The following is a 14,506-nucleotide window of genomic DNA, read 5'->3' as shown; positions in this document are numbered from 1 at the left end:
TGCATCAAGTCATCAAGTCTCGTTTAAGTGGCAGTGCTGGGACTATAACTTGGATTTCTACCTCCAAATCACACGTACTAGATGCTACCAGAGGATCCTTAAAGATGCCGGAGTTTTTGAGTGAGATATACTACTCCGTCCCTATACTTAAGCATACCCCCATATCTACAAAACTTCTATTATCCCCCGTAGAGACTTTAAAAGTCCAAGGAGCCCAAAGATCCACGCTTTTCTTAGTACATGGCTTTGTGCCCAACTCATTCAAAAAACACTTCTTACAACAATGGAAAACAGTGCCCTGTGCAGCAGCCTAGTGGCTAACATCCTCGCCTTGCACATGCCAGGATCTCATATAGGCCGTGATTCATGTCCCAGCTGCTCCACTTCCCATCCAGCTTCCTGCTTGTGACCTGGGAAAGCAGTAGAAGATGGCCAAAAGCTTTGGGACCCTGCACCCAAATGGGAGACCTGGAAGAGGTCCCTGGCTTTAGATCAGTGGAGCTCCAGCTGTTGCAGCTGCTTGGGGAGTGAATCAATGCATGAAAGATCTTCCTCTCTGTATATCTGACTTTCCAATAAAAATGTCTTTATTTTCAAAAAATATGGAAAATACTACATACATACAATGTGACTTAAAAACAATATTAAAAGTCCAATTACAAGTGGGGAGAGACTAAAAGGAAAGAGGCATTTCTTTTTGCAATCAATATATAAAGGACAGAAAGAAGTGGACAGTCACTTTGCTAAAAGTAGAAAAACCAGTGGTAAATCTGCCTGTGGTCTTGGGGACAGTCCACACGAGATCACTTACACCCCTTCCCTGACAAATGATCAAGCGCAGCACAAAGGAGCTCAGACAAGACTTCTGCACCAAATTACCGCTTATACAAGGAATTTCAAAAGAACTCTCTCAGTTTCCAAACAGGCAACCTTCCTGGCACTACACTAAGATCCTCAGGAAAAATTAATTCACTTGACTTCAGGGAATCATCTTTCTTTATCACACTGCTCAATATTTTATATCTCATTGTTAGGTCAGACAGTCTTCCTTGCCACACTTCCTCTCACTATGACAATATGAGTTTTCAATCCCAAACTGACATTAGCTGAGTTAGGTTAATTTCAATAGTTAGGAGAAACATGATACTATCACAGTCATTTTTTTGTGTGTTATACTTTGTGGTGCTTCTACACAATCACCACTTTTGAAGTGTATAATACAGCAATACACATGGTTGGGTTTCTTATTAAGCAGCACAGAATTTTACATACGAAGCAGGGCAGGTTGCCACGAAAGAGGAGCTAAGAGGAATCATAAACTGGATTGGAAACCAAAAGGGCAAGGACAAGAGCAAGAAAGAATTGATAGGCAAAAAAAAACTGGCTGCCAAGTAAGGAAGATCCACCATTGATGACACAGACCTCTCTCTCTGCAGACATGTTTTCTCTTAGTGTGCCATAGTCAGCTGGGTGAAACGAAGATAGGAACAGTGGGGAGGGATCTTGGCCTAGCAGTTAAGACATTGTACCTCCTATGCAGATGCACATATCCAGATGCACACAGCGGACATGATGGCTAGTTCATCTAAGTCAGCAGGAAATGTCAACTGCCTTGTCAGAAGACAGAAAGCAGAATAGGTTGGACAACTCTCCTGGCCAAGTTCTGCTGAATGTTCCTGGGTCTATGGGCAAACTAGGGTGCACTATGTCAACCAACAGACCTTGGAAAGATTTTCTCAACCCTGGAATAACAAAACTGACGAAGTCTCAGGGATACAAAACCATCAAGTAACAACACCCTTAGAACATTTCCCCACAACGGGGTCTCTAGGGTGCCATCACAGAACCACTCCTCATCCCTGGATGCTGATGTCATTTGACAGCAAACAGGGGGAGGGGTGCCCTTCTTTCCTTCTTCCCCGTGGACACAGGAGGGAAAAAAAGGCAAACATTTGTCCCCGCCACCTTCCTCCATACGTGACCCTACCTACCCTAACAAAAGGTGGCTGCATGCCATATGGGCATGCATGCCTCTCAACTATATAAAGAATATTAAAACAAATTCTTTTTTATTTTGATGATCTTTACATAGTTGATTAGGGCTCAAAGGGTCAAGGGCTACAGGAAAGTGGGTAAGACCATTGCTACCACATTCTCTTTTTTCGTTCCTGTATCTAGGGAAGGGGAGAGACAAAAGGAGAAGCCACACCCAGCCTCCCACCCATCCCAGGGTCCCTGATGTGGGGCATGCTCAAGGGCACTGCTTAAGTAGTTTTGATTGTTCAACAGTTCTGAATTGCTGCCAATCTCACCATTCCAAGCACAATGAACTCTCTTCAGAATTCACTGGCTGACATAGTCTACCATAGCATCACCACTTGCCCAGATGTTCACTGCCAACACTTGGCTGGGCTAGTTGATCAATTTGTTCTCTCCTTTGTTCTGGTACCAGCTATCTTCTGCAGGCTGCAATGTACCACCATATCCTTCATGTGCACCTGGATAGGCTGGCCATTGCTCCATCTGAGCCACTGAGGTGGCTCAGTTCTGATACATGCACTCCATGGTCAGACCATGGAACCTGCAATTCTCTTCATGGTTGGGGTTCTGAGATCAGCAATTCAATTGGGGAGATTCCCAAGGAAACTTCATCTGAGGTGATCCCAGACCACACTCTTGTGTACTTTTGTGTGCTTCCCAGTACAGTGTCCGGCTCATTCCATCACACACATCAGGTTATGCATATGCTGGTGGTTGCAATTGCTGGGTCAATTCTGTTTCATGCATACCAGTGGCTCCATGGGCCAGCCCTATTTAGTCCACAACCTATCTTGGCAGGAACAGTGCACTTTCCTGACTGGCCTTCCACCCATTCTAGTTCTTACTGTTGGTTGTTTCAGCCCAATCAAGCTTGGTCCACGTCCAAACACGGCTCACACGTGGCTCAGTAGGGGCAGAGACCTAGCCTAGCCCATCATACACCTAACCTGGTTCTCACAAGCACCAGTTGGTGCTGGAGTCAGGCCAGTCTGGTACCCAAGAAGCAGTCCACACTTGTGCCAAGGGACACTGTAATAATACCCAGACCAGAATGCAGCTCCCACTCCAGCCCCCGTACTCAACAGTGGGTACCTCATCCCAGCCAGGGTGTCTCCTTAGCTCCCCAACCAGGCCTGTTCCCAGCCATAGATGATGCACATGCCAGTGGTTGCTTTGACCCAGCTTGGCAGAGGCCGCTACCTGTCTTGGCCTTTGCCTCAGATGCTATTCCCTGGCCTGACCCAGCCTACCCTCCGACCCCTAATTCTCAATGGTGGGTGATGGAACCTGGGCCCCTGCTCAGTCTACTCCCATCCCTGGCTCATGCAAATCAGTAAATATAAGAGCCTAACTTAACATAACCTGTGCTCCAGTCTGATTTCCGTTCTTGCTGGTGAGCTAAGGTTTGCTCAGTCCTGCCTGGTCCACCCCCCTCCAAAACCAATCCACACATTAGCCAACAGTTGGAGTTACCCTGTCCAGGTCGCCCTCCTCAAAAAAAAAAAAAAAAAAAAAAAAAAAAACCAAACCCAAAAACCAAAAACCAACACACTGTATCTTCGGGGCCAGCATTACAACACAGTAGGCTAGGTTTCTGCTGTTGTCCCGGCATCCCATACGGGCACGAGTTCAGGTCCCAGCTGTTCCACTTCCAATCCTACTCCTTTGCTTGAAGCCTGGGGAAGCAGTAAAGATGGCCTAAGTACGAAATACAGGCCTACATCCTGCACCTGAGAAAGCAGCTGAAGTTAGAGCAAGTCCTTGGCTTGGGCCCCCGCACTTCTGTAGGAGACCCAAAGGAGGCTCCTGGCTCCTGGCTCTGGATGGGCAAACTCCAGCCATTGCAGTCATCTGGGGAGTAAACCAGTGCATGAAAGATCTCTATTTTTCCCTTCTTTTCTCTGTAACACTGCTTTTTTTTTTTAAGATTTTTTTTTTTTCTTGGAAATTTAGATATACAAAGGAGAGATAGAGAGGAAGATCTTCCATTTGCTGATTCACTCCCCAAGTGATCACCACAGCCAGAGCTAAGCCAATTCAAAGCCAGGAGCCTAGAGCTTCTTTCGGATCTCCCACGCGGTTGCAGGTCCCAAAGCTTTGGGCCGTCCTCAACTGCTTTCCCAGGCCACAGGCAGGGAGCTGGATGGGAAGCAGGGTTGCTGGGATTAGAACAGGCATCCATCCAGGATACGGGTGCATGCAAGGTGAGGATTTTAACCGCTAGGCTATTGCGCCAGGTCCGATTCTGCCTTTCAAATAAAAATAATAAATTAAAAAAGATTAGTGTACCTTCACACAAAGTGCCTATATTCAATACCTGTCTGTGACTCCTTGTTAAGATTTATTTTTTTTTAAGATTTATTTATTTATTTTTATTGGAAAGGCAGATATACAGAGAGGAGAGACAGAGAGGAAGATCTTCCATCCGATGATTCACTGCCCAAGTGAGCGCAACGGCAGAAGCCAGGAGCCTCTTCCGGGTCTCTCACGCAGGTACAGGGTCCCAAAGCTTTGGGCCGTCCTCGACTGCTTTTCCGGGCCACAGGCAGGGAGCTGGATGGGAAGTGGAGCTGCTGGGATTAGAACCAGCGCCCAATATGGGATCCTGGGTGTGCAAGGCGAGGACCTTTACCATCGTACCATTGTACCGGACCCTGTGACTCCTTGTAACTAGAGTTCCTGTACACCCTGAAAAGCAGAGATGGCTCATGTAGCTGGGCTCCCGCAGGCCACAGGGAAGAACTACACTGAATTTCCAGCTTTTGATTGGCCCAATGCAGGCCAATGTGGACATCTGAAGAGTGAACCAGTGGATGAGACAATCCTTGTCTCTCTAGCTGTCTTTGTCCCTCTCTTAGAAACAAAAACAAAGAGGAGTGGGTTTCTCACGTTAGCTGAATAAAGACTCAAGGTAGGCAACCTAGATCTGAGTCTCAGCTCTACCACTTACTCTGTGCTTCTGAGCAAATTATGTAAACTCTATCAGATTCCTCCCACAAAATATAAATAAAACACCCTTACTTCAAAGGGTGAAGTGACTGCCCTATTTTGGAAGACAATCTTCTCAATACCTTATAACCACTGCCTGATTTATTATTCTTCATAACACAGTCACCAATTAAAATATTTATTGCCTCACTTCTCTCTAGTTGTGGCAAGCACATTCCAGAACAGATTGCTTTATTTTTTTTCTTCTCAAAGAACTGTTCAACACCTAGAACAGCATTTGGCATATAGTAGGTACTCAAACAAGCATTCGCTATCTGGAAATGATGAAGAATGCTTCTGTAAACAAATACAAAAGTACTACTGAAGAGCTTGGGTTAATTGCTGTCTGCAACATAAATTAACCACATGAGAGAGCCTGCAGCTAATAGCATTTAATAGTTAACCCCAGAGCTGCAGACAGCCGCTCACACCAACACATATTAGCAGAGAGAAACTTAGATTTTGAAAACAGCTCAAGAAATAAAGGATTTAGGGGCCTACACAGTGACACAGTGAGCTAATCTGCCACCTCCAGTAGCAGCATCCCATGTCCAATTCAAGTCCCAGTTGCTCCATTCCTAATCCAGCTTCCTGTTAATGAGCCTGGGAAGGCAATGGGGGATAGCGCAAGAACCTGGGTCTCGACCACCCACATGGGAGACCAGGATGGAGTAAACACCTAGCTTCAGCCTGGACCAGTCCCAGCGCTTGTGACTGCATGGATACTAAACCAGCAAATGCAAGATCGATCCCTACCTCTCAAATAAATCATGTTTCTAAAATAAAGGAATAAAAGATCTACCAGCACTTACATGGCTGTGAAGACCCAACAAATGAATTTGCTATCTTCCTGCTGCCTGAACCTTGATTCCACCTCTAGTCATACATGATCACTTAAAAGTGATTAAATTACTAATAAAAAACATCCTTCAACCTCCAAATCTGAGACAAAGCCCATGCCAGAAAATTAAATAAGGATAATAAAGTATCAACTGCTCTTTGATACTGAGCTTGGAACAGCTAAGGTAGTATTTCACATGAGGTGCCTGGGGATGGAAGATATGGTCTATCTCCAATAACCACTAGACAGATCATTTTTCCCACCCTAAGCATAGCTTCCAAGTTTGTTTCTTGATTTAAAAGATTTACTTTTTATTTGAAAGATAGATATACCAAATGAAGGAGAGTGGAGAAAGAGAGATCTTCCACCCGCTGCTAAATGCTCATTCTTAAAATCTGTAATACATCGAATTTTGTGGATTCAATTATATATACTAGAAGTCTCTTTCTAAAAGAAGTTAAAAGCAAAAACCATTCTTCTGGATGACTGCTAAATAAAAGAGTCTCCGGAATGCTATGAACATACCACTTTCTCCTGAACAGTGAAATCAGTCAGGGCAAAGCTTACAAAGATCAACAAGGAAAAACATTTGGAAAATCCAATAATCAAACAACTTCTTAACGTGTCTCCAATAAGGTGAGGGAGGAGGATCTTGATCCAAATGAGAGAATGAAATGATTGCTTGGTCTGGACACTGCCACTAAATGAAACATGGTTGTATACAAGAGGCAGGAAATGGGAGGAAAGACACTAGAACCTGATGATGGAGGGAAAGATCAGCATACCCAAACAGAGGCCCACAGAAACACCTGCAAGAGCTGCACTATCAAGGCTGCTGATGAATACTCACAAGTTCCCCCAAATGAGATTTCTTATGAGACAAAAACAGCAGAAGCAATAAACAAAAACAACCACAGTGAATCAAAACAACCAATAGTTTGCACATGATTTAAAAAAAAAAAAAAGAAGCCCAACTTGGGCTTCTGCACAATTCAGGCAGGTTTCCTTCCCAGCCCTCAACATCTAATTTGAACCAAAAATAAAAACAAACAAAAAGAACATTTAATTTGGGCTTTGGAAACAAAGCTAAAAATCCTTTCACGATAAAACATATTTTAAAAAAACAACTTAGTATACTTAATCAACTCCAAAGGGAACATCCAGGATATTTTCAACTGGAAACAAATCTTGATAGCTAAGACAGCTACCAGTTCTGGTGTATATGCTCAAGTACTAAGATGTACTAAGCCAATATGTGCAGGAGAAACAGTACAAGCCCAGATAAATGGGGAGCTGATTCTAAGTCAGGCCACCTGCTGTTAAGAAATTCTCAGGCTTTCTACAACAGTCAGGAATCTAACACAAACACAGAAAGGCCTGCACCAACTCTCCCAGCTCTAGAGTCCCAGCTATGCAAGTGAATCCACCTACAGAGGGTGGCATGCAATGTCACCATGGCAGACATCACCTTGGATCTCACCTTGTCACTGTCGTCATGACAAATGTGGTCGTGATGAAGGGATTGGCACTGAAAAGAAGCACCAAGGCTACCTACAAGAAAAAAAGAAAGAAAAGGTAAAGTGTAATCATTTCTCACATTTAAAATGTTTTACCAATTTAAAGCACTTTTACATCCATGTTCCCACCTGAGCCTCAACAATACCTGTAAATAGGGAGGGTAGGCATTATTACTCCTGTGATTTTTTTTTTAATTCCTGTATTTCAACACAGAAAAACAAAACACAAAGAGGCAGACTCACACAAAGTAGGAATCAGTAAAGTGGTAGGTTTGAAGCTAGAACCCTATTAATCAAATCACATATCCTACCACCCTGAGTGGTTCACTTTCAAAGCAAGGACACCTAAGCAAGCACACAGCCTTCAGTAAGGATAACTCCTATCTATGACATCAGCAACCCAAACCAATGGCCTAATATTTGGGCCCCCGCCAAACTGGCACTTGGCTCCTAGCTTCAGGCTGGCCCAATCCATTGCTTTGTAACAGGTAGGAAGTAAACCGATGAAGGGAAGACCTCCATGTCTGTCTGTCTGTCTGTCTCTCTCTGCCTTTCAGATACATTAAAATCTTTGGGGGAAAAAAACAGCACAATTTAATGTACAAAGTTTAAATCTCATTACATGTACACACTGTTCGCATATGCCACCATTTCTTAATCTGAAGAACTATTTCCCAACAACTGCTCTACGCAACAGTGAAAGAGAAAGTAAACTACTATTCAAGAAATTACTAGAACTGAGTTATCTTTTTTTTTGGGGGGGGGGTGTGATGTGTCCATTGTTAAAAAGGTTTTGGTTTCTGGGCCCAGTGCAGTAACCTACTGGCTAAAGTTCTCGCCTTGCACAGACCAGGATCCCATATGGACGCTGGTTTGTATCTGGCGGCTCCACTTCCCACCCAGTTCCTTGCCTGTGGCCTGGGAAAGCAGTCTAGAATTGCCCAAGGTCTTGGGACCGTGCACCCACACAGGGGACCCAGGAAAAGCTCCTGGCTCCTGGCTTTGGATTGGCTCAGCTCTGCCTGTTAAAGCCACTTAGGGAATGAATCGGCAGATGGAAAGATCTTCCTCTCTGTCTCTCCTTCTCTCTGTATACCTATCTTTCCAATGAAAATAATTTTTTTTTTAAGTTTTGGTTTCTACCTTATACCATAGTAGGACAGTTCAAAGGGGTGTGTGTGTGAGATAGATAGATAGATAGATAGATAGATAGATAGATAGATAGATAGATAGATAGATAGATACCACAGATACCACTTTTGTAGGAAAACCGAGGTGTTTGTTTTGCTTTTAAATAGTAATGGGATAAGAACTCTGAAAGAAGGGGCCTGACAGCATAGCCTAGCACCTAAAGTCCTCGCCTTGAATGCACCAGGATCCCATATGGGCACTGGTTCTAATCCCGGCAGCTCCACTTCCCATCCAGCTCCCTGCTTGTGGCCTGGGAAAGCAGTTGAGGATGGCCCAAAGCCTTGGGACTGTGCACCCGTGTGGTAGATCTGGAGGAAATTCCTGGCTCCAGGCTTCGGACTGGCTCAGCTCCAGCTGTTGCAGCAGCTTGGGGAATGAATCATCCAAGGAAAAATTTTCTTCTCTGTCTTTCCTCCTCTCTGTATATCTGTATTATCTGACTTTGCAATTAAAAAGAAAAAAACCCTCTGAAAGAAGGTAATCAGATAATGAGACTAAAGGTTAACAAAACTCTTTCTCCTTAAATATGAGTTTCACTTTCACTTAACACTTGTTAGCCTGATTAAGACAGATGCCAATGGTTAGCAGCAGTATTTATAACAAAAATTACACTACTGATGAAACATTTCTGAACTGAAGTATAAGCACTTAGTAAGACATCCTGTTTCTGAGCTTCCCCTGAGTGACAGCATGTTATTAGGCAAGACCTTGCAGAGGATCCTGGAAATCATGCTTAGGGCATTCTTGCCAAAATTATCTTCTCTAGGAACTGGGACTTCTGTACCCATCTACTGTGAGCATTCATCTCCTTGAAACGTAGTTGTTAGAAAATCACTTTCGAGAGTAGGAACACTACATGAACTCTCACTGACAAGCTGTAGTTTCTGTTCTTTAAATCCTTTGTCAGTAAAGTGGTTATCAAGTCAAACCTACTATGGTTTTATCAGTCTGAGTGTGTGAATGTTTAGTTCAATCTAAGATGGCATCTCATCCACTTCTGTGGGCACTACATTTGACCAACATCATTACCAACAATGGTACCAGCTCAAACAACTATTACTTTCACCACTGAAAAATAATGAAGCAAATTAAACACTGGTAACTAAAATTTGAATACTACCGAAATAGCTTCACAGGCATGTTTAAAGGTAGATTTGATATTATTCTTATATTAATGAAACAAAAATATTTCTACAAAATATATATTTAAAAAGAGGTCTAGTACCCAGCGGTGTGGCCTAGTGGCTAAAGTCCTCGCCTTGAACACACCAGAATCACATATGGACACTGGTTCATGTTCTGGCTGCCTTGCTTCCCATCCAGCTCCCTGCTTGTGGCCTGGGAAAGCAGTCGAGGACAGCCCCAAAGCCTTGGGACCCTGCACCCACGTGGGATACCCGGAAGAAGTTCCTGGTTCCCAGCTTTGGGTCGGCACAGCACCAGCTGTTGCACTCACTTGGAGACTGAATCATCAGACAGAAGATCTTCCTCTCTGCCTCTCCTCCTCTCTGTATATCTGACTTTGTAATCAAAAATAAATAATTTTTTTTTAAAAAAAGTACAAACAAAAAAAAATGAGGTCTATATGGTGGCGGAGACTTCTGCCTGCAGTGCCAGCACTCCACATGGGCACCACTTTGAGTCCCAGCTGTTCCACTTCCAGACCAGCTGCTTTGGGCCTGGGAAGCCCTGGAGAACAGATCATGTCTTTGTGCTCTGCACCCACATGGGACACCTAGAAGAAACCATGCCTGCTGGCTTCAGATCAGCTCAGCTCTGGCCACTGCAGTCTTTGGGGAATGAACCAGCAGTTGAAAGACCTCTCTCTGTCTCTTCTCTCTCTGTAAGGCTGCCTTCCAAATAAAAATAAAATCTCCAAAACGGAAAAGAATCCAAATTAGCCTTACTGAGGCAGGTATTGTGGTGCCTGAGACACCCACGTCCCTGAGGGGCTGCAATCCTAGCTATTCCACTTCAAATGCATCCTGGAGGCACCAGATGACAACTAAAGTACCTCGACGCTCGCCAGACAGATGTTTTAGGTTTCTGAATTCGGCCTGGTCCCACCCTGCAGGAATCTGGGAGTAAACTGGTGGATAAAAAAATCTTTCAGGTAGATCAAACAAAATTAAAATAACTTACTGCATTAGCTTCATAGTTAATTTCTCATATATACAGATTTATAATCTTTATGACAGTGACTCTTCTACTTACTCATAAATTATTGTTTTCCAACTCATTTTATATGGTGTTGATTATAAAATATAAATAGGAGCATTACATTAAGAACTCAGATATTACTCATAAAACATAGGAATAAAAACACTAAATTGCAGCATAGACAGTATATATACCATAGTAAAGCAAATTCAATGATTGCATAACCAACAGACATTTATTTAAGAAGCAAAACCAATTCTAAAAAAGAAAAACTATAAAGCAAAAAAGCATTAAAACAAAAGAATTTAAAAATATGATCACAAAGGATGATGCATATAACATTACTGATTTTTTCCCATAAATAATAAGTTTAGTAAGTTTTTTGTCACTGGATGACACTTCTGGGAAGCATGATATGTTGTAACTACCTAAAGGCTACCACCACATTAAAAATAAGGTAAGCCCTCTAGATGCAGGCAACTGCCAAGGTTTCCTTGTGCTTACGCTGCTGGGAGAAAATCAGCCAGCAGTGAGTGGGGCATTCTGGGCCTGTTTAATGCCAAATTTATGTTACCTATAGGAGTATGCTAGCTTTTTTTTTTTTTTTTTTTTAAAGATAAAAGTGGGGAAGCCAGGAAACTCTGGACCAGGACATGCCATCCAGCCCCCAGGCAGTAGAAACTGCAGACTGCCCAGAAAAGAGGGTTTTTGGAATGCAGTGGGCTGGAATGGAGAGTGCCTGAGGGCATGTTTGACAAGGAAGGAATCACTTCTACCACACTGCCAGGTAAGCAAGGGAGTTGAGACAGATGGTTTACAGAGGAGAAACCAGAGGCATTCACCCACCCACATGGGAGACTTGAACTGGGCTAAATAGTATTATCTGCCACTCTGTAGTGCTTGTAAAAGGACTGTAGGTTGGCCAGGTTGGACAGGAGCGAGGCACTTGTCAGCAGGTTTGAGGGCCAGGTCTGTGGAGCAAGGTTGGCTGAGACAATCTGCTGCACCAGCGGGTATGCATGAGAGCAAGATGGGCTGTGGGGCGGGCTGGGGTAGGCTACAGCATAGACCACCACATACAAAAATCGAAGCCTGAGCACTGGGTCTGTGGTGGGCTGGCTGGGCCAGGCCGCAGCACCTGTTGGTTTATGTGTGGAATGGAACTAACAAGGCAGTTGCATCCACTAGTACACGCATTGGCTGGGGAAGGTAACAGACCGAATCTGACCCTGCACTGGCTGGGTTCCTGGGGGGATTCCAAAACTAGACTGCTGTATTCAATCCCTGGCCACAGGGAATAAATCAAGAATGTGTGGTCTGACCTTGGAGTGCATATATCAGAACTGGGTCTCCTCAGCTGCTGATGCCTGTGCAGTACAGCATGTCCAGATACACACAGCAGATATGATGTCCAACTCATCTACGACATCATAGGATGTCAACTACCACATCAGAGGGTGAACAGCAAAATAGGTTTGCACAATTATCCTGGCCAAGCTTTGCAACATATTTCTTGGGTCTGTGGATGCACCAGGGTGAACTCTGTCAACCAGCTGACCTTGGAAAGACTTTCTCAACCTTAGACCAATGAAACTACAAACTTCTCAGAACTATCAAAACCATTCAAGTTACATCCACAGAACACAACAAGGTCTCTAGGGCATCATCAAATGACTGTCTCCCTCCAGAGAGAGTGTCAAATGACTGTCCCCCATTCAAGGGTGCTGATGCGGTTTAACTGTAAGGACACAGAAGAAAAACAAACATGTGTCCCATCCACCTTCCTCCACACCTGAAACTCCCCACCGTAATTGGAGGCCCATGCAGGCATACATCCCTCAACTATGTACATAATACTGATAAAACCTTTTGAAAAATTTATTCTTAAAAATAATTTAAGCCATAAAGCTTCTTCTGGTAATGGTATCACTCACTGTCATTTAATATATTCTAAACCCATGATTCAGAAAAAAGAATATATAATCACATTCCTAAACATTAAAATCTTACAGGACAGAATGACCAATCAAAACATGGTAAATGTATCTCAAAGATGAGTTAATAAGACGTAAACTCCCATTAAATTTTACTCCTAGAATTAGTCTATACAATATATATTTTTTTTAATGTATTTATTTTCTCTTGGGAAGGCAGATACAGACAGAAGTAGACAGAGAAAGAAAGATCTTCCATTTGTTTGGTTCAGTCCATGAATGGCTGCAATAGCAGGCTCTGAGCTGACACAAACCAAGAGGCTTCCTCCAAGTCTCCCACACAAGAACAGGTTTCCAAGGCTTTGAGCCATGCTCATGCTCCACTGCTCTCCAGGTCACAAGCAGGAAGTTGGATCAGAAGTGGAACAGCTGGGACACAAATCTGTGCACATACGGGATGCTGAGCTATGAAGCTGAGGATTACCCAGTTGAGCTACTGTGCCAGCCCAATTATCTTATAGATACACACACACTAAGATTTATTTAAGCCTATGAAACTATGTCACATAATGCAACGTAACTAATAAAAGAGAAAAAGGTTTGTTTATTTATTTATTTTATTGGGAAGTCAGATTTACAGAGAGAAGGAAATAAACTGAGCTGGAAATAGTTTACACAATGCCATACAATTTCTGTGGGGAAGAATCATTACATAGCACCACAGTTCAACAGCCACCCCACCAGTGTGCTAGGTGAAAGTCGCAGCTGCTCCATTTCCAATCCAGCTCCCTGTTAATGCTCCTGGGAAAGCAGTAGACACTGATCCTAGTGCTTAGCCCCTTGCCAGCAATTTGTTTTTTAAAATTTATTTTATTTCTTTATGGGAAAGGCAGATACAGAGAGAAAAGGAGAGACAGAGAGAAGGATTTTCCATTTGCTGGTTCACTCCCCAAGTGGTCAAAACAGCCAGAGCAGAGCTGATCCAAAGCTAAGAGCCAGGAGGTTCTTTCAGGTCTCCCTTGCAGATGCAGGGTCTCAAGGCTTTGTGCTGTCCTTGACTGCTTTCCCAGGCCACCAGCAGGGAGCTGGATGGGAAGTGGAGAGCTGGGATACAAACTAGCACCCATATGGGATTTCAATGCATACAAGGCAAAGATTTAGCTACTAGGCTACCACGCTGGGCTCTTGCCAGCAATTTTTGAGACCAAATGAAGTTACCAGCTCCTAGTTTCAGATTGGCCCAGTTCAACTCTTGCAATCATTTATAGTATTAACCAGCAGATGGTAGATCAATCTCCTCCTCTTTCTGTAATTCTTTCAAATAAATCTCTAAAAATACATACATAAATAAAATAATTAACAAATAAGCACATAAATAAATGAGTAGGTTTTATTTAGGACACCCAAATCCCACAGAGTGCCTAGTTTCAAATTCCAGTTAATTTCCTTCCAAACCCATCTGCTACTAGTGCAGCCAGGGAAGTAGTAGGTAATAGTTCAGGAACTTGGGTGGCAGGAGACCCAGGCAGAGTCCTCTGCTCCTAGCTTTGGCCTGGCCCAGCGCTGGTTACATAAAAAAAATCAATCAATCTCTCTCTTCATCCCCCCTTCTCCACACCTCTGCCCATTTGTCCAGGTTGCCTTTCAAGTAAATGGAAGATTCTTGAAAACTTAAATCAAAACGCAGTCATCATTGTGGCACATCAGGTTAAACCACTGCTTTATATAAGAGTGTGATTTCCTTCCTTCCCAACTACTCTATTTTTTTTTAAATTTTTTTATTGGAAAGGCAGATATACAGAGAGGAGAGACAGAGAGGAAGATCTTCCATCCGA

The 14,506-nt window shown here is 43.4% G+C and overlaps 1 protein-coding gene across 1 annotated transcript in view; it reads right to left on the bottom strand.

Annotated features, from left to right (window-relative positions):
- RNF38 (ring finger protein 38) overlaps positions 1 to 14,506 on the bottom strand; it is a 115,939-nt gene that overhangs the window by 63,853 nt on the left and 37,580 nt on the right. Inside the window, exon 2 of the mRNA XM_040963631.1 lies at positions 7,350 to 7,420. Within this exon, the coding sequence (XP_040819565.1) occupies positions 7,350 to 7,420 (71 nt within the window). The remainder of the gene's footprint in view (positions 1 to 7,349; positions 7,421 to 14,506) is intronic.

This window comes from Ochotona curzoniae, unplaced genomic scaffold, assembly GCF_017591425.1.
Source record: "Ochotona curzoniae isolate NIBS_2020 unplaced genomic scaffold, NIBS_Ocur_1.0 scaffold_3208, whole genome shotgun sequence".
Taxonomy (NCBI): domain Eukaryota; kingdom Metazoa; phylum Chordata; class Mammalia; order Lagomorpha; family Ochotonidae; genus Ochotona; species Ochotona curzoniae.
This window is presented reverse-complemented; position numbering and strand designations above follow the sequence as displayed.